This window comes from Pelodiscus sinensis, chromosome 2 (genome assembly GCF_049634645.1).
Source record: "Pelodiscus sinensis isolate JC-2024 chromosome 2, ASM4963464v1, whole genome shotgun sequence".
Taxonomy (NCBI): domain Eukaryota; kingdom Metazoa; phylum Chordata; order Testudines; family Trionychidae; genus Pelodiscus; species Pelodiscus sinensis.
In genome coordinates this window covers 171657071-171679822 of record NC_134712.1, presented here as the reverse complement: position 1 = coordinate 171679822, position 22752 = coordinate 171657071, and the positions used below count along the sequence as shown (strand labels likewise).

At 40.9% G+C, this 22752-nt stretch overlaps 1 protein-coding gene across 4 annotated transcripts; it reads right to left on the bottom strand.

The window, feature by feature from the left end:
- Positions 1 to 15951: 15951 nt before the first annotated feature.
- On the bottom strand, positions 15952 to 21473 carry LSM5 (LSM5 homolog, U6 small nuclear RNA and mRNA degradation associated). 4 transcript variants are annotated; one of them, XM_075921773.1, is made up of 5 exons: positions 21217 to 21473; positions 20073 to 20168; positions 19114 to 19141; positions 18220 to 18292; positions 15952 to 16192 (listed from the first exon to the last, which is right to left on the bottom strand). In XM_075921773.1, the coding sequence occupies exons 1-5, from the start codon at positions 21260 to 21262 to the stop codon at positions 16160 to 16162; spliced, it is 276 nt and encodes a 91-aa protein (XP_075777888.1). In that variant the 5' UTR covers positions 21263 to 21473; the 3' UTR covers positions 15952 to 16159. The 4 variants fall into 4 exon arrangements, with proteins under 4 accessions (XP_075777888.1, XP_075777890.1, XP_075777889.1 ...); XM_075921775.1 differs by lacking the exon at positions 21217 to 21473 and adding an exon at positions 21129 to 21152; XM_075921774.1 differs by lacking the exon at positions 21217 to 21473 and adding an exon at positions 20857 to 21049.
- Positions 21474 to 22752: the final 1279 nt, after the last annotated feature.

Genomic DNA, 22752 nt, shown 5'->3' with positions numbered 1-22752 from the left:
CCTCAATCCTTTATCTCATTAGCCTGTAGTTTCCTGTCAATCAGATTGACCTGGAGCCTTACCCTCTCCCCATTAGCCCTGGGGACTAAGCAATCACACTAGCTGTTAGGACATTTAAAAAAACAGTTGCCACTTCAGAGGCCCAAACAAGCTACAATTCCAACAAGCCACTTAAAGAGCCAAGAAAGCCCCCAAAACAAGCAGTAACTTGAAGAAAAAGCAAACCCAATCTACTAGAAACAAACAGAATTGGGCTTGTTATAGGCCACAATGGCTGCCTGTCACTCACAGGCCCTGCACCCCCCAGCTCCCATTGGTCAGGAACTGGCTAATGGACATGTGGAGATAGATCTTGGAGTGGGGCAGCCTGTGGAGCTAGATCTGCTGCTAGCTGCTTCTAGGGTGCAGTGTGGTCTGCTGTGCCAGGATAAGCAATTGCCTGTCTTATCATCCTACTGCATCACTGACTGGAAGTCACCAGAAGTAAGCCATGCCCCAACAATCCCATCCCAGCCCTGACCCACCCAACCCAGAAACTCCTCCTATATCCCAAACACCTCATTCCAGCCCCACACCATAACCTACACCCCCAGAGAGAACCCTCAACCTCTGTACCCCACTCCTATGCCCTAGCCCAGACTCTGCTTCCACATACTGAACTCCTCTCCTCTACCTCCCCCCACCAGCCTAGAACCCCCTCCTACATCCCAAGCCCCTCATCTCTGGTCTCACCCCAGAACCCACACCTCCAGGCAAAGCCATCCTCCTCCTGTACCCCAAATTCATCATCCCTGCAGCTCTACCCTGTAGCCTGCACTTTAATCAAAAGATATAATTATGCTGGGTCATGGGAATCAATAATTTTCTTCAACTGGGTTTTGAGAAAAAAAATTGAAATCCACTGAGTAAGACTAAGTTCTTCTGGGCAGAGCCATCTACTAACTGTGTACAACGCCTGTCACAGAGGACACTCCTTGTCAGTTGTTCTCTTGGCAACATCATAATTAATAAAACAACAACGTTAACGTATTTGATTTAATGCAGAAATTGGTGAGATTCTCTGGGCTGTGTTATGTACAATGACAGACTAGATGAACCATAATGGTCTCCTTCAGTCTTAAAATTCATGAATGTTTCTGTTTCCACTTTATCATAAGCAGGCCTGTTACTTGCAATTTACCTTAAGTTGTTGGTTGATTTTTTTAAATAATGCAAAGGAGGATTAATTAAACCATTTGGTCCCTTCCGCTTTTCCACTTGGGATCATTGCCATAGTGAGATTCTTTTTATAAGCTTCAGTCCGACAAGGACATACCAATTATGTGAATTAAACTAGATATGTTTTGCTTGAATGCTTGCCATGCCTTGCTTGAGTGCTTGCCATGCCATCAGCCTTCCTTAAGGGAGGTGGAGAAGAGCATACCATATTAGCAAAAGTAAAGAATGAAACATCGAAGTCAACAGCAAGAGAAGTTTGATCAGTTATTTGTGACAGAGGAATAGGAATAAAACTTAACCACTATTACCAAGTTCTTTCCTGGTAACTAACTCTGAAATTTGACTCAAACATGGACCATAGAATCTCAGGGAGATACAAAGATTAGATCTAGTTTACATTATCTCAAGTGAAGGTAGAAGTCAGCCTATACAGAGCTTAATGCGGGATCACAGCTTTACCTTCACCTAAATGTTCAACATGGGCTTTAAAATACTCCAGTAAAATTGAGAAGTGCTATCAGTTGTAAATTATACCTTTTGTATTCTTTTGGTCAATTTTCAAAAGCCTCATGTCTAATCTATACATTAAAAAAAATGAGTAAGTATCTTAAAGACAACATAGGGTAGAGATATCAACAATAAAGTTGATAGTATACAAGATGCCTCCCATTAGAGTTAAAAGGTCTCTTTTAGAGGTGAAAGGAGAGCACTTCCTTCCAGTAGTGCAACAAAGCCTATTTTGGAGAGGAATTACAGTACTGTAGTAATTTATCTTTAAGATTGGCATGTTATTTCTAACATCTTGTCATATGCATGTCTGACACATAGCACCCCTGCTGGAAAAGCATGCCACCGCAGAAGGACCCTGCTTCCATTTCTGCCTCCAAGAGGAGTCCCTTCAGCCTTTTCTATTGAGCTGGAGTTGATATGGCTTAGTGCTCCAGCCAAGTCACTAAATAAATCTTAAATAATTCCTGGCCAACAAAAGGTTTTTCCCATTTTGCTTAGGTTCCTCTTCAGACCACTCTCTGGGCTCAGTTCCCATCTCCTTCTGGGCCACCTTAAAGTGTCTCTGTTCTGGGATGCAGCATTTCCTTCTGGAGTTCCAGCTTCTTCCAGGGTCTTCCACAGGAGCTAATTTGCTCTCTCTAGTTCCTCTCCTACACTGAGTTAGCTGCCCTTTCAGGAGGTCCAGGTGTTAATCAGTCTGTCATCTGACTCCACTTAGTCCTGCCCCCTTAGCCAGCTAATTGTGGCATAGGTTCTATTTCCCCTTAGATGACCAGTCACTCACCCTTTAACACAGCCCAAGAGATCTGCTTATGGCAAGGACTTTTTAACATTAGTATTCTCATCCATTAATAATTTCCTTATTTAGTAGTCTTTGCTGTTTTAGGACTATTGTTTTCTGTAAAGGTAAATTATGTCCAATTCTTTTCAGGTGCTGTTCAATATGGAAACTAACTCCAATGTTAGAATTAGCTTCTATTACCAAGGCAGAAGACAGTATTTCTGCAAAGTTTGAAGAAAATGTCAGGTTTTTACTGATATGTCATTTTAAAAGAAATCCTAATTGGAGTTTTGATTTGTTCTCTCACAAAATCAAAAATTGTGGCTTGTCACTGTCCCAAACATTTAATTAAGTGTCTTTGACAACTCACATGCCCAAATGGAAGAACACTCATACCTAGGCAAAGTTTAAGATTTTCATTATGGACAGTTTGCAGCCCAATCCTGCTTCCATGATTTCAATGGAAGAACTATTTAGAAAAGCTATACATACACAAATCCATGGGTCCAGATTTAATGCATCTGAGGGTACTGGCAAATGTCATTGCAGAGCCTTTGGCCATTATCTTTGAAGACTCAGGAAATCAGGAGAGATCCCAGATGTTTGGAAAAAGGCAAATATAGTGCCCATCTTCAAAAATGGGAAGAAGGGTAATCCAAAGTACTACAGACCAGTCAGCCTTACCTCATTCCCTGGAAAAATCATGGAGGGGATCCTCAAGGAATCCATTCTGAAGCACTTGGAAGAGGGGAATGTGATATACCTTGACTTTAGCAAAGCTTTTGATATGGTCTCCCACAATATTCTTGCCAGCAAGATAAGGAAATATGGATTGGATAAATGGACTGTAAGGTAGACAGAAAGCTGGCTAGATTGTCAGGCCCAACGGGTAGTGATCAATGGCTCAATATCTGGCTGGTGGTCAGTTTCAAGTGGAGTACCCCAAGGATTGGTTCTAGGGCCGGTTTTATTCAACATCTTCATTAATGACCTGGATGAGGGGATGGATTGCACCCTCAGCAAGCTTGTGGATAACACTAAGCTAGGGGGAAGAGATAGATACACTGGATTGCAGGGACAGGGTCCAGAGTGACCTAGACAGATTAGAGGATTGGGCCAAAAGAAATATGATGAGGTTTAACAAGGACAAGTGCAGAGTCCTGCACTTGGGATGGAAGAATCCCAAGCATTGGTACAGGCTGGGGCCCAACTAGGTAGCAGCTCAGCAGAAAAGGACCTGGGGATTACAGGGGATGAGAAGCTGGATATGAGGGTATGTCTACACTTGCATCCTAGTTCGAACTAGGGATACAAATGTAGGCATTCGAAATAGTAAATGAAGCCGGAATTTAAATAACGTTTGGAGTAACGTTAGTTCGAACCAAGGGGTTTGTTTCGAACTAATGCAGTGCGGAGCACACTTTCACTTTTGAAACAGCTGGGCTCTGAAACAGCACATGACAGAGATTATGCTAATGAAGCGCAGGATATTTAAATTCCGGCTTCATTTACTATTTCGAATGCCTACATTTGCATCCCTAGTTCAAACTAGGATGCAAGTGTAGACATACCCTGAGTCAACAGTGTACCCTTGTAGCCAAGAAAGTAATGGCCTATTAGGGTGCATTAAGAGGAGCATTGCTAGCAGATCTAGAGAAGTGATTATTCCCCTTTATTCGGCACTAATGAGGCCACATCTGGAGTATTGCATCCAATTCTGGGGCCCCCATTACAGAAAGGATGTGGACGCATTGGAGAGGGTCCAGCAGAGGGCAACTAAAATGATTAGGGGGCTGGAGCACATGACCTATGAGGACAGGCTGCGGGATTTGATCTTATTTAGTCTGCAGAAGAGAAAAGTGAGGGGGGATTTGATAGCAGCCTTCAACTTCCTGAAGGGAGGTTCCAAAGAGGATGGAGAAAGGCTGTTTTCAGTAGTGACGGATGGCAGAAAGGAGCAATGGGCTCAAGTTACAGTGGGGGAGGTCTAGGTTGGATATTAGGAAAAACTATTTCACTAGTAGGGTGGTGAAGTAATGGAACGGGTTACCTAGGGAGGTGGTAGAATCTCCATTCCTAGAGACTCTTAAGTCTCGGCTTGACAAAGCCTTGGCTGGAATGATTTAATTGGGGTGGGTCCTGCTTTGGGCAGAGGACTGGACTCAATGACCTCCTAAGGTCTCTTCCAGCCCTATGATAATCCCAAATCTGATATCACTGGACTGTGCTCTGACAAAATATATATTCCTTTATAAAGCACTAAACAGTGTTATGTGGGCAGTGCAAGATTCATAATGTTCTTAACTATTAATTTCCATTCAGTTTTCTAATTCTCTCACTTATTTCTCAACCTAAAAATTGTAAAATTTGTTAAAAGATAACTGCAGTTAAGGTTTGATGCTCCAAAATGCTGAGCACTCTGGCCCCAGGCTCATAAAGCACTTAAGCATATGCTTATCTTGAATTAAATGAGAATATTCATGATCCTGAAACTTTAGCATAGGTATAAGTGCTTTGCTAGATCAGGGCTAAAATGCTCAGCTCCTTGCAGAACCCAAACTTTACAGATTTATTTCCCTGCCCCATCATTAGATATGAGAACCAAATTGTGATCAGTGACAAAAGAGGAAAAGTCACAAAAATAAAACTCAATAAATTAGAGCTATGGGTTAATACTGACTTGATGGTTGAAACTTGTTGAAAGAAGCATCATATCAGAAGAATAGCCTTTTGTCAAGTGGTAGCTGAAACATACTCTTAAATTTTGAGGGTCCTTCATAGCTCCTGCTTTAAAATAATTACGGATAGGCTTCAAAGTCTGGATGAAATGAACAGATGCATTGTGGTAGCATAACCAAGGTAGCCCTTTATTTCACAAATTAAAACACAGGCCCTTTTGTTGCCTCTCCACTTCAAAACCCAGGTACTCCTCCATTCTAGCCATTTTAGGAGGCTCCTTCACTGGGTTGAAAAATTCTTCTTTGCACTAAAAATAGATTATGTAGTTTATTGTAGAAGAAGCTAAAGATACCAACATAGAACAAGTGATCTGAGCAGCCTCAATGTATAAAATGTCCAAGTTGCATTTGTATTTGGGTCAAATTATCTAGGTGTCAACAAATGCTCTTAGGGTTTCTTTTAATTTTGAAGAAAAGAAAAAAAGGATGCTTTAAAAAACCACACAAAAAAATCAGTGGAACAAATTCATCCCCAATGAAACTGACTTCAATGATAAAAATCTAATATAAATAACTGCAAGATCTTTTTTCTTTTCAGAACATTTTTTTCTTGCAAAGTAGATCCATTTTCTATTATGTAGAGAATTACAGTGTACATAGTTTCAGACTACCGATGTACAAAGCAAGAAAAAGATTCATGGAGACACGTTTTCTGCTTAAACCTCATGAAAAAAAAAATCATTCTGCAGCTAAATGTTTTAACCTCACTACAAAGTATTTAGAAAATGAGCTTTTCTCCAGAATTGTCTATGCCTCAGAGTGATTTATCCTTTCAAACGATTTTCTGAAAATGGTCATAGCTTACACTATAATTAAAGAGAAACATACTGTATTTGTGGTTTTTTCATATTTTATTTTAACTAGAAACAATGCAGAAAAAAAATTCTAGGATTATGCAAAAAAATATTTGGTACATTCACACTATGATCAGCATTATGTTTCTACAAACAAGCCAACAATCATAGCCAAGATCATCTTTCATGAAGCAATATGGAATCAAAGTACAGATCCCCTCTCTTAATATACTAATTAATGAATGCAAGAAGCTGCTTCAGATCTAGTAATTGCACACATTCCACATTTTGTATATTAAATGGTCATTCTAATTTTAGGGGTGTCATATTGAGTCTTCTATTTGTCTTAATTTCATTATTTATAGATCTGTCTTTTCACATTTCTTGAGCAGTTCATTTGTGTAGAGAAGTTGGCTGGATATGTCATGGACAAACATTAGCTCAGCTTCACCTAACAACCAAATTCTACAAGGAGACAGTTACCATGCTCTGATTAATATTGCAAAGCCCTGAGTGGTATGATTCATCAACTCGTTTCCACCCCCAATGGACAAATGCTATTTCTTTTTCCAGTAGGAAGTTATCTACCTAGCACAGCTCAGATTTAGAGATTAGCCACATGCAACCTTGTAAATGCCTACCTGTTGAATAAGGAAAACGATTAACAGCCATTGTGCTACTGGTCTGTGGGTAGGCACAAGCAGTTTTCAGGTCTCCAAATTACAGTATGCCCTCAATATCAAATAAACTAAACAAAGAGAGAACTTGTGCAGAAGGCTACATAAAGATGGGAAAAAGCTATGAAATCAAACTACCAGTCTTTCTGGATTCCACTTCCTTCACTACTGACATATGGTACTCATCATCATGTTCCTTTATAATCCCCTTGAGAGATGTAGCTACACCTCATTTTAGATAAGAGGCAAAGATTGCTACAGTCAGTAGCAATAACCAAAAGCTACCAAAATGATCAAATGATATAGATTGAACACTGATTATTTGACTCATTTATTGAGTTTCAGTAGCTAGGTCAGCTTTAACTCATTTCTTGCTACTAATAATGCATGTAACCCTGTGACATGAGGAAAGATAATGGTTCCACTCAAGTATTTTGAACGCTAATATTTTCCATGAGGTATCTACTGCTCTGAACACAAGGTTTATATAGGTCAATTAGTATTCCCCCAAAAGCCATTTGTTAATTTTGAATTAAGTATATTCAAAAGAAAACAAATCTAAACAAGGAAGGGTATAAGAAATTAGGGGGAGATTTTCAAAGATGCAAATGGGAGTTGGGCACATAATTCTCATTTCTGACTTTACAAACCTCTGTGTCATTTAATACCTCACCAACACTTCACTCATGAAGGCACACCAAAAATTCTACTCTCTCTCTCTTTCACTATGTACAGCCCATGTATCTCCATCATCCTGAACAGCCAACATTCCCGGAATTTCCCTGGAATTGCTCACAGGACAATACCTGGATTAAAGAGAAATTCTCATCCAACATATAGTGCCTGTCGCTGATTTATAACCACCAAAATGCTTGGATGGATAAGAAAGGTAAGTGACATTTTTAATTTAGAAAGGCACCGGGGTTGTGATTGTGAAGTTGTATCAGGATTTCCATACCAGGCATCAAGGTGCAATGCAGCAGGACTGCAACAGATGTATTAATATACACATGTCAAATGATGACGACTATGGCACCCTGCTTTGTTCAACGCTCAGTCCTGTTTACTCAAAGAAATCTGAGAAAGACAACTGTTTGATATTACAGGCAGTCCCCGACTTACGTCGGATCCGCACTTACGAACAGGGCTTTTCTGCCCCGGAGCTCACGGGTGGCAAGTCGCCACCCGTGTCCTCCGGGGCGAGAAAAGCTTCTCCCGGTCTCCCTGGTCTGCTGGGGGAATCCAGCAAAGCCGCTGGACGCCCCCCAGCAGACCAGGGACACCAGAGCAAAGCCGCCGCCTGGGCGACTTTGCTCGTTTGCCCAGGAGCAAAGCCGCCCAGGCGGCGGCTTTGCTCGGGTGTCCCTGGTCTGCTGGGGGGGGGGGGTCCAGCGGCTTTGCTGGACCCCCCCCACCCAGCAGACCAGGGGGACAGGAGAAAAGCCTTGGAGCACGCCCGCAGCGGGACAGCCCGGGCGCGCTTGAGCTGTCCCGCTGCGGGCGTGCTCCAAGGCTTTGCTCCCCGTCTCCCTGCAGACCAGGGAGACGGGGAGCAAAGCCACGGAGCACGCCCGCAGGGGGACAGCTCAAGCGCACCTGAGCTGTCCCGCTGCGAGTGTGCTCCAAAGCTTTGCTCCCCGTCTCCCTGCAGACCAGCAGACCAGGGAGATGGGGAGCAAAGCCGCGGAGCATGCCAGCAGTGGGACAGCCGCGGCGCGCCTGGACTGTCCCGCTGCCCACGTGCTCTGCGGCTTTGCTCCGCGTCTCCCAGGTCAGCAGACCAGGGAGATGGAGCAAAGCCGTGGAGGACTTGGGCGGTCCCGCCACCCCCGTCTCCCTGGTCTGCTGGGGGGGGGGGTACAGCTAGTGTCCCCCCCCCCCTCCCAGCAGACCAGGCTTTTCTTGCCTACCCCTGGGGTAGAGCAGCTGGGGGCTGCCGGGTTAGTCCCACAGCGCCGCTCCGGACTAACCCAGCAGCACCCCAGCTGCTCTGCCCCAGGCGTCCCCAAGTCAGCCGCTGCTGAAACTGACCAGCGCTGACTACAGGAAGCCCGAGGCAGAGTTGCCCTGCCCCAGGCTTCCTGGAATCAGCCGCTGATCAGTTTCAGCAGCAGCTGACTTGGGGACGCCTGGGTTTCTTAAGTTGAATCTGTATGTAAGTCAGAACTGGCGTCCAGATTCAGCCGCGGTTGAAATTGATCAGTTTCAGCAGCGGCTGACGCCAGTTCCGACTTACATACAGATTCAACTTAAGAACAAACCTACAGTCCCTATCTTGTACGTAACCTGGGGACTGCCTGTAGTCATATTTAGGTGCCAAAGCAGACGATAAGAGCCTATGGACATATGGCCCAGACTGTGCATTTGGAGCTTTATGGGAAATCTGCCCCTACGTCAGAGTTAGTACTTTGGCATTCAGCATTTAGCTTTCATGTATAAATCTTGTTGGGTAAAATACCCAACTTTATACAAACATTCTTCAAAAAATGGCTTTGAGATATTTAAAGGAGCAGGCAATTTTAGATTGTAGTGGTGTGAAGTGTTATTAACCTCCTCTATAAAGCACTAGAAGATTTACCCAACATTGTTTGGGTCCTTAACTGATTTTTATTTTTTGGAAAGATAAAATGGACATGTATATACTTCATTTAAATAATTGTTTTGGGCTGACACTGAGGATAGGGGTTCAGTATGCAGGCTGTCCTAGGAAGAGGGGACTACTCCAGTCCTTTAACCACAGTAGCTTGGGGCAGGCGAGAAGTGCCTCTCTATGGTCACTGCAACTCCAGCAGCCATAGCCAAGGTAGGGGTGCATGTCCCTTGATTGGGGCAAGTCCAGGTTCATCTGCCCCCTACACTCTCCAGCTGGAGTAAGGAATGCAGAAAACTGCGCACTTTTCTCTAAGATCCCTGGAAGAAGGGTGCAAGACAGCAATGCTCTTGCACATATTGGAGAGAGGATGGAAGCCTCAGCTCCCTTTACACACACACACACACACACACACACACACACTCCCTCTCCCTCACCTGGGGGGTGAAAGGGTCCAGGTTATGGCAGTCCCAGACGGGGTGGGGAAATACCTCTGCCTGGTGATTGTCTCCCTTCTGTATGGTTTAATGAGAGGCAATACCATTCCATGCACACTCCATTTTCCTGGCACAGATAAATGCTTACCTTGTTTTAAGTTATACAAGAGGAAGCTGCACACTGAATTTGGTGAACCTGGCTCTTACTGTTTAAGATGAGTTCTTGAACAAATGAACAAGTAAAGAGACAGACACAGTGACAAACTCACAAATATGTATATTTAAGAAAAAAACGCACTCACACACACACAAATGAATGGTCCTGCAGCACCTTAGAGACTAACAAAACATGTAGATAGTATCATGAGCTTTTGTGGGCACAATCTACATGTTTTGTTAGTCCCTAATGCTATGCCTATTCAGCAGCATTATTTCAGAATAACTAATGTTATTCTGAAATATCAGAGTCTGTGTCTACCCTACAAACAGTCATTCTCACATGTCGAAATAATGTCAAGTGGGAGGACTTCTTACTCCAACTCCTGTAACCCTCCTTGTACGAGGAAAGGAAGTCGAAGGCAGAGTGCTCTCTCGGACTTCCTGCTGTGTAGACAACACCAACAGCTGAAATCAGCTATTTCAACTTTAGCTTCGCAACTGATGTAGCTCAAGTTGTGTAGCTTATTTCAGCTTTAGCCGTTGTGAGTAGACGTGCCTTAAGGTGCTGCAGGACCATTAATTGTTTTTTAAGTTTTTTCAGTTACAAACTAACATGGCTACCCCTCTGAGATTTTCATATATATTATATATATAAATCAGATTTTGGAATCTACAGCACTTTACATGTGTATTTGTTGATTAATCATCTATTCACTTTGTTTCCATACCTTCCTTCATCATTTGTCAGAGTAAGCTTGCAGGCAATTTGGGACAGACACCTTGTCTTTTTATACCTTTAAAGCACTATATATACTTATTTCTCTGCTAGTCTGTTCATATTATTATAATAGGGTGGTGAAGGTATAAACTGATTAAAGGAAAAAAGAGTCTCCAAACAAAACAGATTATTTAGTCAACCAGAAAAGAGGAAGATGAAATAAGTGATGATTTATCCCACCTACATATACATCTATATAATACAAACAAAAATCTGAAATGTTTCCTATTCATATTAGTTTTTTCTTTGTGCATGTGTGTTATAAAAAATTTCAGGTAATTGAAACTCTGTAGCAGTCAGGACACAACCAAATTGAACTACTTTTTTCCTCCATGAAAGCCCTTAAGTTACTATGCATTCATTCAGCTGCCTTTAAAATGAATGCACAAGCAGCAAAAACAGGCTAGATCATTCAATATGAGACTCTTAAAAAAATAAAAGCCTGTTCCATTACAAGCTATTCATTTCCTAACAATCTACAAAATTAAGTGAGAGAATCCTGACAACTATCACCACTTAAGTTACTAAAATTAAATATTAAAACAGAAAAACATTTCTGAAATAAAATGTTTAGAAAAACATGGCAAGATCACTTAGTGAGGGGCCTGACAAATACCAATTATAGACAGAAGAAACAATATTACTGGAGGATCTGTACTTTTCCACTGATTGATAACAAGTGACCAGCTGCTTTGTGCTTCCCACTGCATCTGGATTATACAGTTGCCTGGTAACTTTGTCATGTGTTCTTGCATATTTATTGCATATACATAGAGACACACAGTTTCACTATTATCTTTAACAAAAATAAAGTTGTGCGGGTGAGTGACCAATACATTTCTTAATTTGAATGTTTTTCCACAAAAATGTTTGTGTGCATCTAAACCATAGAAGCAGCAGCCTACAAAAACCAGTGTTATACTAGAAAATGTTCGCTCTCTGAATATCAAGGGATTAAATTATTGTACGACGAGTATTACCATATAGTCTGTTTTGATCTCTGAGGTAGTACCTCCGCTGATGTAAAGTTTGCAGATTTACAGCAGCTGAAGATCTCACCCTAAATTCTTAAGCTGTTCCCTTTATTGAGTGCTTTGGTTGTACTTGCTATTTTCTCTTTGTAAAAGACAGCTCTCTCAAAAACAATTGTATATAGAAGTATGCAGTTATCCAGGTAAGAAACTCAGATTTTACCTGACAAGGTGATTGAATGTACAATCTGAACCCTTTTTGTCTAAATCATGTCCAGAGACAAAGTATTCTCAGTTTGCAAGTGAAAAAAATATCCAACTGCCAACCTCACCAACTCAGCTGGGATATAGCAATCACACTGGATTTTTCCCATCTGAAACACCATTATACATGCAGCCCTTATGCTTTTCTTCTAGCTTTGTTTCTTCAGATTATATCATTAGAGACATTTGCACAAGCTTACTTACTTACTGTAGGCTCTGACAGTCAAAATCTTTCCATCTTGAGCACCATAAACTAAATTGGGTCTTTTTTTATTAAGATACTGTTTATTTCTAGGAGGCAACTAAAATCACAGTGAGTACAGCAAATTAAACTATAGCCAGATCTTCAGCTGCTTTAAATCAGAACAATTCCACTGAAGTCAATGCTGATTATCACTCCAAAAAAATTTGCATTCACAAACTTTCCATGTTCATATTGGGAGGCCACTCTTGAAAATTTGACCCTATTTTTGTTTTTAATATATTGACTTGCCACTGCACCACTCCCTAGGCTTGTTTGAAGTGAACAGTACTAATAGTACAGTAATATCCTTAGTATATTTTGTATTTCTAAGTTACACGTCACTGAAATAGGCAAAAAAAAGCCTGCTTTGGTTTCCAAAAAAAATTAATAAGCCATCATATCCACAGTTAAAACCAGAACTGACACAGCATATACAGACAAGGTCTAAGGCAGGGACAGTCATCTTTTCCCCTCAAAGTCCAAAATTTCTCTGTCAAGGTTCAGACTCCAGAGAGAGAAAACATAAAAAAAAAAAAAAAATGAGAAGGATGTTGGGGTTGCAGTCAAAAGCATCTGGTAGTCCGTATTTGGTCCATAGTCCATCTATTCACTACTCCTATTCTAAGGTTAGGAATTAATGGTTTATAAAGTATTGACAGGGTCACTGACATGCAAATTAGGCCAGAGTACGTTAACTGGAGACATTTGCCTCAGTTGCAAGAACACTTCTAAAACACACTGTTTTGAGAGAGAGTGTTTTAAATAAAATTAGAATCATTCTCTATTAAAATTAAGAATATAGGCAAACTTTTTATTCTATTAATTGCATAAGAAATAGCAAGTTAACATCTTAATTTAAACTGCTGAAACTTTACACAGTTGAAGAAAGGATATGCATTATTATCATAAACTATTCGTGTACCAAAAGGAAAATGATCACTAAACAAGTTTTGGAATATAATCTCAGCCACCAATTGCTACAAACATAATTCAGAACCCATAAAAGATCCATACAAAGATTAAGTCTAACAATTATTGAATATACTTTATGATTTATAAGAGATTTATAGCACTGGATATTGAACTTGGGCTATCAGCATGTCAAAACAAAAAAGATATTTTGCAATTAGTCTTCTATTTATGACTTCTACTTATGATTGGATAAGGCTGAAATTGACAGATATAGTCAACATTTATTAAGGATTTGCTTTACATCTTTATCTATTAACACAACAATATACAAGAGATTTCATAAAACACTGAGAAACTTAAAATCCTGATACTCTGAATTACAGTTTAGACATTGATTGTTAGTGCTTATTTGTGAAGTTCCGCAATTGATGTGCCAAGATTTTTTTTTTTTTTTTTTGGCACAACGTGAGACAAGAAGTATAAAGAAGCCTGTGCCTGTATTAGAAAATAATGCTGTCAGAGTTTTGCTGGCAAGAGAAGTTAAGGAACTCTACATCGGATAGCATTCGGGGTGGGTGGCGGGGAGAGAGGAGATACTAAACTGTGTGCAAACAAAATGCATTGATTTTACCTCCGAGTCCTACTTTAACTTTTTAAGACCAAAAAGTACAGTCCTAATTTCAGATTTGTATATGTTACAAATCTACAAACCTTTTGGTTCTCAGCCTTGTATTATTTGTGCAGATATTGTCCCTCTAGTGGTGAGTTGACACACTGACTCAGTGTGATTAAATGCAAGCTTTCCTGCAAAGTCATCATGTAATTTAAAAGCTTATTATTTGCACTTCCAAAATGGCAAGTGGTATAAATATTGATTCAGAAACTGTACTGCAAGACAAATAATGGGTGTGGAATATTTTAATTACTTGCATCTTTGTGCTAAAGACTCTCCAGAGCACCAAGTTTGCTCCCTTGTAACCTGTGAATATTTAACATAGAGCATATGTACAAATATCTCAAGAACAACATATGCAGATTTCAGAAAGTGATATACCAAAACACTCAGAGATAACAATATTAGCGTTTCCTCTTTACAAATAGTAAGAAACAGCAAAAAAAAGGGGGGGGAAAGGGGGGGAAATGAGGCTATAATCAATTTAGTTCTCATAACATTCAAGAGCTGCAGAGACTAGACTGCAATACATTTCACTCTATGTGCTGACAAAAGAGCAAATATTGCCTTTCCCATTCAATACTCCCTATGGATCAAGTTCTGTTAATTATACTTTCTCAAAATGTCTGATTTGCATGTTCAGTTTATAAACATATGTGTAAAATACCAAGTGCAATAAAGCCCAGGATATACAGATAACTATTAATAGTACTTGATTCTGGAACAAGATTCTATAAGGTATCACCTAACCTGCCAATATCTAAATATGGGACACAGCATGTTACCCAAACCCTAAATGAGGAGCGCACACCCAAAGTATTTCAGGCAAATTTTAAAATGCTCTGAGACTCAGTCATGTACCATAAAGAACTCTAAGTTTCCAGGGTTCTTTATTTCCAATGTAAACAATTGTCAACAATGCAAGTCCAAATTTGTGTGGAATGTAAGTAGCTTTGGGACTAAAAGTAATGATATCCTTCAAAATAAGATATTGTTCAGAGGTATGATTTGCCCTAGCCTATTTTCATTATCAAGAAGGTGAAGACTAGGATATTAACTACAGGAACAGAAAAGACTAAGAACTATGCTGGCTAGAAGCCAGTATCATTTAAAAGGAGTGAAGACAATTAACTGCTAGTAAATAAGAGACAATTTGGTGTTAAATAGCCTATAAAGAGAATGTTCTGATCAACTGAAAGCTAGCACTTTTGTAAAACAATAAATAGAATTAAATTGTTAGAAGAGGCTGGGGGGGACAAGAGCAGAGCAAGCCACTGAAGAGGTTAACACAGAAGGCCAACTGTCAGAACTGACAAAAAAATAAATTCACACTATCAAAGCAAATACTCCCTAATGTGTTTATATTGAAATAAGGCCCTTTCACATTCAAGACTCAACTAAGTTGCCCTCAGCTATCTTCAGCCAGGATCCCAGCAAGCAGTGACTTTGGTTTACTGTAGGCCAGGTCTACACTAGATCAGGAAGCTCATTTTAATGTACACAACTCCAGCTACACAGAATACATAGCTTACTTGCCTTAAGTCAACTTACTTGACTTAACTGAGCTTGGTGCGGTCCCCACAGCAGGAGGTCGACAGGAGCAAATGCTCCCATTGGCTTCGCTTACTCCTCTCAAGACCAAGAGTACCAGCATCCGTGGGGTGCCTTTTGAATTTGATTTAGCAAGTCTTAAGTTTCCTTAGTGAACTGCCACTGTTTTATTGCTCACCCAAGTACTAGGCCATTTATTCGTTAGACACGACAAGGTCAATCCCTCTATTGCAGAGATGTGCAGAACAATGGCAGGTCACTATCTTTCTTCACGATAAGAGACCAAAGGGGAAGCAGCATGAGGCATACTTTAGAACCAATCTCCATTTTTCTTGTTCACTGCACTAAAGACTGCACCATTTTCTTAATTAGAAAAGTTCTAATTAACATGGAATCATACCCAATGACCTGGAATCCCCTCTAAGTCAAGAGGAAAAGCATCCGGAATAATCTTACTGTTGAATGTTACTGTTTTGACCCATGTAAGTGAACCTAGGCAAGCTTCAGAGCCAGTTAGAGATTGTCTCAGTCTTAACTTTGTGACCACAAGTTCCTTGTTTTCTTCTTTTTTTTATTTTTAAAGATTATTATAACTGCAAACATTTTTTCTACTGCATTCAATAAAACCAAACAGTATATTTAACAAAAAGAAAATGTTTTTTTTTTTTTTATTCTGAAGAGCAAATCAGTCTTCACAAGAAAGTCATGATTTTAACTTACAAAGTCACCATTAGCATGCATCTTCCCTGAACAGGAAATTTTACCTATTATCAAATATCAACTTCAAATGTAAAACAAAAACAAAAAACACTCCATTTAGATAAAAATATATAACAAGAGTCTTCATAAACGACAAATAAATTTACACTTCAGGTCCTTCTCCTCCAGGAACCAGCTGTATAAGAAAAGGAAAACAGATAATTTATTGAGAGATACAGTACGAAGAAACAGATTTCAAGAGTTCAAGTGAGAATTGTCAGATATGATTTTGTACATATTTATTACTATACTCCTGAAAATATTTTTACAAAAGATGGAACTTAAATACTAGAACATAAAACAGAAGCGTACTTTTTGTAGGTAAACTGACCTATTTTGAACTAAACCAACATCTAATTCTACTCTTACAAAAAACAGCTAAGTAATCTGATAAAATGAATGACATTATAGTTTAAGATAGTGAAATGTGAAATTTCCCGAGTTTGCTAATCTGTACCTGTGAAATTTTCTATACTATTTTGTGTATTGTTTATACCATGAGTAATTAGCATTGGAGCAGATTGTTTACAAATGTTAGGAGAAAAAGCATCTCTTTTCATTTTGTATGTGTATTTCAGCCAACAAGTCACAATTGATTCGCGCGCACACACGCACACACACACACACACACACACCCACCCACCAGTGGGGAATCATGCATATTTATAAATCTATGCTTAGATATGTTTCAGGAATGAGAAACTAAGGAATGTAAGAATGTTCAACACACAATAAAGGAATACCTAGACAAAAAACTGCAACTAATTTTATTATCTGTAGAATTCAGTTGGTGGGCTGTTTTTCATTATAAACTTACAATAGCTCCCTTTTAGGAGTAAAAAAACAGGACTATGTAGCACTTTAAAGACTAACAAGATGGTTTATTAGGTGATAAGCTTTTGTTAAATAGCCTATAAAGAGAATGTAATGGGTAAGGTAATTAGCTTCTTTGTTCAAACCTAAGCGTAAAGTGTCGAATTTAAGCATGAATGACAGTTCAGAGGATTCTCTTTCAAGTGCAGTCTTGAAAGGCTTTTGAAGCAGGATGCAGGTAATCAAGTCGTTGAGACAATGTCCTTTCTGGTTGAAATGGCAAGAAACTGTTTTTTCTTCAAAAGCCTTTCAATACTGTTCATTTTTTTTTTAATTGTATCCTTTAGTATATATGGTTGTGACAATTTTCTTCCACTATTTGATCTGAGGAAGTGGGTCTGGCCCACGAAAGCTAATAAACCATCTTGTTAGTCTTTAAAGTGCTACATAGTTCTGGTTTTTGTTTCAGCTACACCAGACTAACACGGCTACATTTCTATAACTTAAGAATAGACGACTATGCAGTTTGCAACCTAAATAAACAGTTTTTCTGTTCTTGTTTCCTCTTGTGTTGCAGCCGCCTCAAATAAAGGTATATAGGTTCACTGCTCATTTCCAGCTGTTTGTACAAATACACTTATTTTGCAATGAGTAACTTGGTCATTTGCAAATGCAGTTAGGACAAAGAGGCAAGGCTGCGCCATGTGCTCTCTTCAGAGTGCAGTTTAAGAGCTGTTTCTTTAACTTAAACATTCAAAAAATTAAGTATAGGGACTACCATTTATCTGACTGGCATTTTTCTTTTAAAAATCTGAACAAGTAATTTTTTTTCTTTAAAGGCAGTAGGTAAAACAGATTACCATAATTAGGTATTTAGTGTGCAGCCTTCTGTCATTCAGATCCTCATCCTACTCCATTTAAATAAGTACTCAATCCCACTGACTATACTGGACCGTAGGCTTCTCTAGTGTAAAAGCAGGTCCATAGTCTCATAGCATCCAATATGAAAAATAAAATACTGGCTGCAGGATCACTCCTACAATAATAATCAATTACTGCTTCAGCTATGATTCACATGCATCAAGAGCATTATGTTTTAAGTTTACTGTATGTTAAATTAAAACTAGATTCATGCTTATATTTTCATATTTGGTTTCAAATATGCAACATGTGTAATCAAGAAATGTAAGTGTAAATTACCATATGAGATGATTATTCTGTCAGAACATGTATGTATTTAAAATTACAAATAAATATGAGTTCAATCTTACTTGAATAAATTAGTCAATAACTGAATTCCACATATTCAAAGAACCAGTGCAAAAGCAAAAAGTTGTACACATGACTTACCATTGTTATGTTATTTCCATTTAGCAAAATTTGATCTAATTTTGTGATTCTTCTTCCTTCAGGTGTGATTTCACTGATCAAACATTAAGAAGAAAAATATTTAATATATAAAGTTTACAAAATGCACGTAGACTTATGGCTAGAGCTATAGTTACACAGGACACTGTAATGGGCTGCAATTGTTACAAACAGTAACACAGAATTTAGATTAATCACAATATAATTTTGGGTTACCCTCCACATCACTCAAAACATGAAAAACTGACAATATGAGTAATGTTGCAAGGTAAGATAAATGCCTTCCTATCCTGGATTATACCTACTTTTTAACTCTTTATCTGTGGTCAAAGCAAAGAAGCAAACATTAAAACTAGTGGGAAATTCAACATGGATTTCAGATTTTAAAAAAAAAAGTCAAGGGTGTCAAACTGGAAACATTTTAAAAAACAAAGAAAATGTGACAGTCAGTCTGTGAAAATGACCTCAGTAGCCAATCCCTGCCCCCAAGAAAACTTACGTCAACTAGTTAAATGTAAAATGCTAATGAAGGAAAGGCAATGTATAGCTTTCACGCGACTTAGCAGGTCAAATTTAAAGTAGGGATGTAAAGAGTTAACCAGTTACTCAGCAAGCATTGGCCTTAGCAGCATGCTTACCTGGTAATTGGTTAACTGGAAGGTAGGGCCAGTGCGAGCAGCCCTCCTGAAGCGGAGCTGATTGGAGCAATCCCCCATCCGCAATGCAACAGAGCCAGCTAGAGAGGAGCCATTCCAATCAGCCACAAGCAAGCCCCCACAGCTTTTCTTTCTACTTTACTTTTGCTATAAATGGGAAAGAAAAAGAGAAAAGCACACAAATAGCCACACACACACAAAAAACAGAAACAATACTTACAACTCTGTAACATCCTCTAATACCATGTCTGAGGTCTACTGTCAAGGAAAACAAAAAACTAAAACATCCTTGATTTAATAATTTTATATTTCCATTTTATAAAAACAATGTAACTTAATTTTTAAAATAACTTCAGCTAGTGTGTAATATTTATCCATGCAAAAAGTAGAAGCATCTGTTCTAGCTAGGGATGTTAAGAGGCAAATATTTAATTAATCCAGTAGCCAATAGAATTTTTATTGATTACTCGATTTGTTGATAGGCAGCCCGGCTCGCACCAAGTGAGACACCAAGCCCCACTGCAGCTCTTCAATTTAAAAGGTAGTAGGAGCTGGGCAGTCTGCCCCCTGGTTTCTACTGCACTTTAAATTGAAGCCATAGCAGGGTTTGGTCCTGCACCTAGCGCAAGCTGGGACTCAGCCCAACCCTGTGCACCAGGGTCCCCGCAGCGAGTCAGGACCTTCTACGCACAGGGGCCGCTAATGCAAAGCAGCATGTCTGTGGCCAGGTAACCCCCCCTACCCCTGATAGAGACAGCACCGGCTCCTGCTCCTCCCTTCCCCATCTTGCTACCTATGTTCTAATAAACATAGAAGCTTCAGGGGGTAGCCAAGAGTCTGTACAGGTAAACTGAAAAAACAACAGATAGTCTGGTAGCACTTTATAGACTAATAAAACATGTAGATGGTATCATGAGCTTTCGTGGGCACAGCCCACTTCTTCAGATGACCGGAGTGTTGGATGTCTAGGACCAAAATAAATAGGGGAGACCAGGGGGGTGGGGTGTGGAAGAAAGGAAAAAATGGGAGGGGGAAGGAAGACAAGAAAAGGCTTATAAAGTAGTTGACTACTCCCTTACATCCCTAATTCTAGCTACCGGATATCCAAACAGCTAAATAATTAAGCTTACTTTAAAAAGAAAAGTGGGAATATTTGCCATTTACATTTTAAAAAGATACTGACAAAGTCATCAAATCCTAGGAGTGTGCCAACTATTTCTTTATCACTCTTCATCACAATATGAATACGTGAACCTATACATTTGTCCACAAGCTCTGCAAATAAGAAAATATTTTATGTAAGATTACATACAACTTAAAACATATATTAAGTGATCATCTTTTTAACACATTCCCTTTAAAGAACATGGTAAACCTGTACACTTTCAAAACGACTGCTCAGAACACTTACAAAAATCTTCTAGTCCCATACCCATAGAAGAGTTAAGCCAGCCTTGGGATGAGCCCTGAACCTCAGCACCCCCTCTTCTCTCCTTTCCCGGCCCCATGGGACTAGAGCTCGAGGGGAGTGAAGCTAGTGTCTTTCTCCTCCTTCTCAGTTCGGGGCCAGGTCAATGAGAGTTTCATTTATTTAGTTTCTCACTTGTGTGGCCCCCCCAACCGATTTTTCTAAGAGTCCCTCCCCCCTCTCGTTTCAGGGGCAGGCCAGGCCCAAGCCACCTAAAAAAAAAAGTGAGACAAGAGATGCCTGTTACTTGTCCATTAACGGAACCCTGCAATCAGAGTCCCAGGCAGGACCCTACTCACATCACGGGGCGTGCCCCGCACAAAACAAGACTGTGATGCCCGGCACCCCCCGCCACAGGCGCAGGGCAGAGCTGGCCACGGCTGTGTAGCGCGGGCTCGCCGCCGGAGCGACCCAAAGGAGCCCGCGCGACACCGCAAGGTGAGGCCACTTCCACTACTTCCGCCGGGGAGGGGCCGAGGGGGCAGCAAAACCCACACGCCGGAGCCGCCGCGGCCCGGCCCCATCAGATCCCCGCGGCGCCGCCGCTCTGCACCGACGTTCCATCGCTCGGGGCGGGCTGCGGCACAACCTGGCCCTGGCGCGCGCGCGGCCCCTTCCGCCCCTGGGCACAGACGTCACCGCCCTCCACGTTCCCTCGGCTTTCCAACGGCGGTAACGGCCCGCGCGACCTGCCTTCCTCCCCCCACCCCATCCGGAGAGGAGCCTCGGACTGCCCCTCCCCCACAGCGCCACCGAAAGCCGCCTACAAACAGATCAGCCTTCCCTCCGCCCCCGATCGGGGAATATCAGGGCACCCCGCGCCGCTGCGGGCCGAGGAGGGGGGAAGCTAGTTACCGAGCGGCAGGAGCTGAGACGGGTTGGTCGTGGCGTTAGCCGCCATATTGAAACCAGACCTGACCAATCGCCGCTATCGGCGGGTGGAAGAGAGAGGGGCCTCGGCCTGATGGATTGAATAACTCTGGGAGCCTCCCCCCGCAGCCCTAACCAATGGATGTCAGAGCAATCGTGCGCCCGCTTGGACGTAGCTGCAGTCTCCGGGCGCGCGCGCACAGCTGGAGCTCCTAGGCTCTGGCTGTAGAAGGCAGATGCCAGAGCCTGCTTTTCAGAGATGTTGGGCAGCATCCTACCCTCCCACTGCCTCCACGCAAATTCAATGGAAAATGGGCTTTTGGCAATGAGACTCCCTGTCCAGGACAGTTCCTTTTTTGTGGTAGCTGCCTCCGGAAATCTGCACAGGTGCACCACACATCCTGCCACCTGATGTATGGTTGGATGGGCTCAGGGTGATACTGGACATCCCAGGTTTTTATCCCTCACAGGTGGCAATACCACCTCCAATATGTAGGCCGGCCTACACTCAGAATGTCAATTGGTATACGACATCTCTCAATTCACTAGGCTGATGGGAAAATTCTAACCACCGCCTCTCAGGGAAGTAGTATAGGCAAAGCCTAAGCATTGTGGCCTTACTTTTGCATCTGGTAGCACCAGCAGGATAATGAAGGGCTCAAAGCAAATCTTATTTAATCAATTCCAGTGGCTACTGTAAACTTCAGGGAGGGTAATGAAGACCATATTTTATAGGGAAGCGTGACTTTGTCTTCCCTAGTTTTCAAAGTTTTTACATATGTGTCACCTTAGGTTTTCATTTCTTGGTTTCCCAAAACTTAAGTTAGGTGCTCTTCACATTCTCCTACGGCATAAGATGCCACTGGGCAACCTTAAGTCTGCATTAGCATTGGGTATTTAATTTGGTTAGCACTAACAATATGCATATACACACAATCCCAACTTAAAAGAATTCATGAACTAAAGATGGGACAGATACTCCATTGTGCATCGGCATCCAAAGTGCCAATACTTGAAGAGTGATGATGGTCCTAAATTCCGTGACTAGCCCTATTGACTGTGAGGTGCTGCACACCTTTCAGGAATTGTTGATGCTCGGCCACTTACAATAGCAGAACCAAAAAGACAACAAAAGTTTCAGAGAAAGAGCGCAGTGGAAGGAGCTTTTAAATCCTTTTTTATGTTCTTGTATGTTTGAAACTTAATTTTTAATTCCTTTTTATTTTGTTATTTTTGTTTTAGTCCTTCTCTTTTTGCGATTCACAAATATTTTTAAACTTTGCCTTTTCCACACTGGAAAGTTTATGAGAAAAGTTTGGTCAACATGGTGCCATCAAAAAAACTATTTCAACAGAGTGTGTTCACGCTTGTCTGTTGGTACCAGTGCGTTCTGTCCAGATAGTATCAACTTACATTACGGAAGACAAACTGCACTTTAGAAAGCCATCCTAGAGTCTTCCATGCCATCTTCCCACTGGAAATCAGAATGTATTGTGGGATACCTGCACACTTCTTAGCCCT

Excerpts from the sequence above, each read along its gene's own strand:
- LSM5 (XM_075921773.1), bottom strand. The coding sequence starts at position 21,262 with ATGGCGGCTAACGCCACGACCAACCCGTCTCAGCTCCTGCCGCTCG. Across the intron at positions 18,293-19,113 it reads TTAGAGGATGTTACAGAGTT|TGAAATCACACCTGAAGGAA; the intron begins GTAAGTATTGTT and ends ATGTTTGATCAG. Across the intron at positions 16,193-18,219 it reads ATGGAAATAACATAACAATG|CTGGTTCCTGGAGGAGAAGG; the intron begins GTAAGTCATGTG and ends TTTCTTATACAG.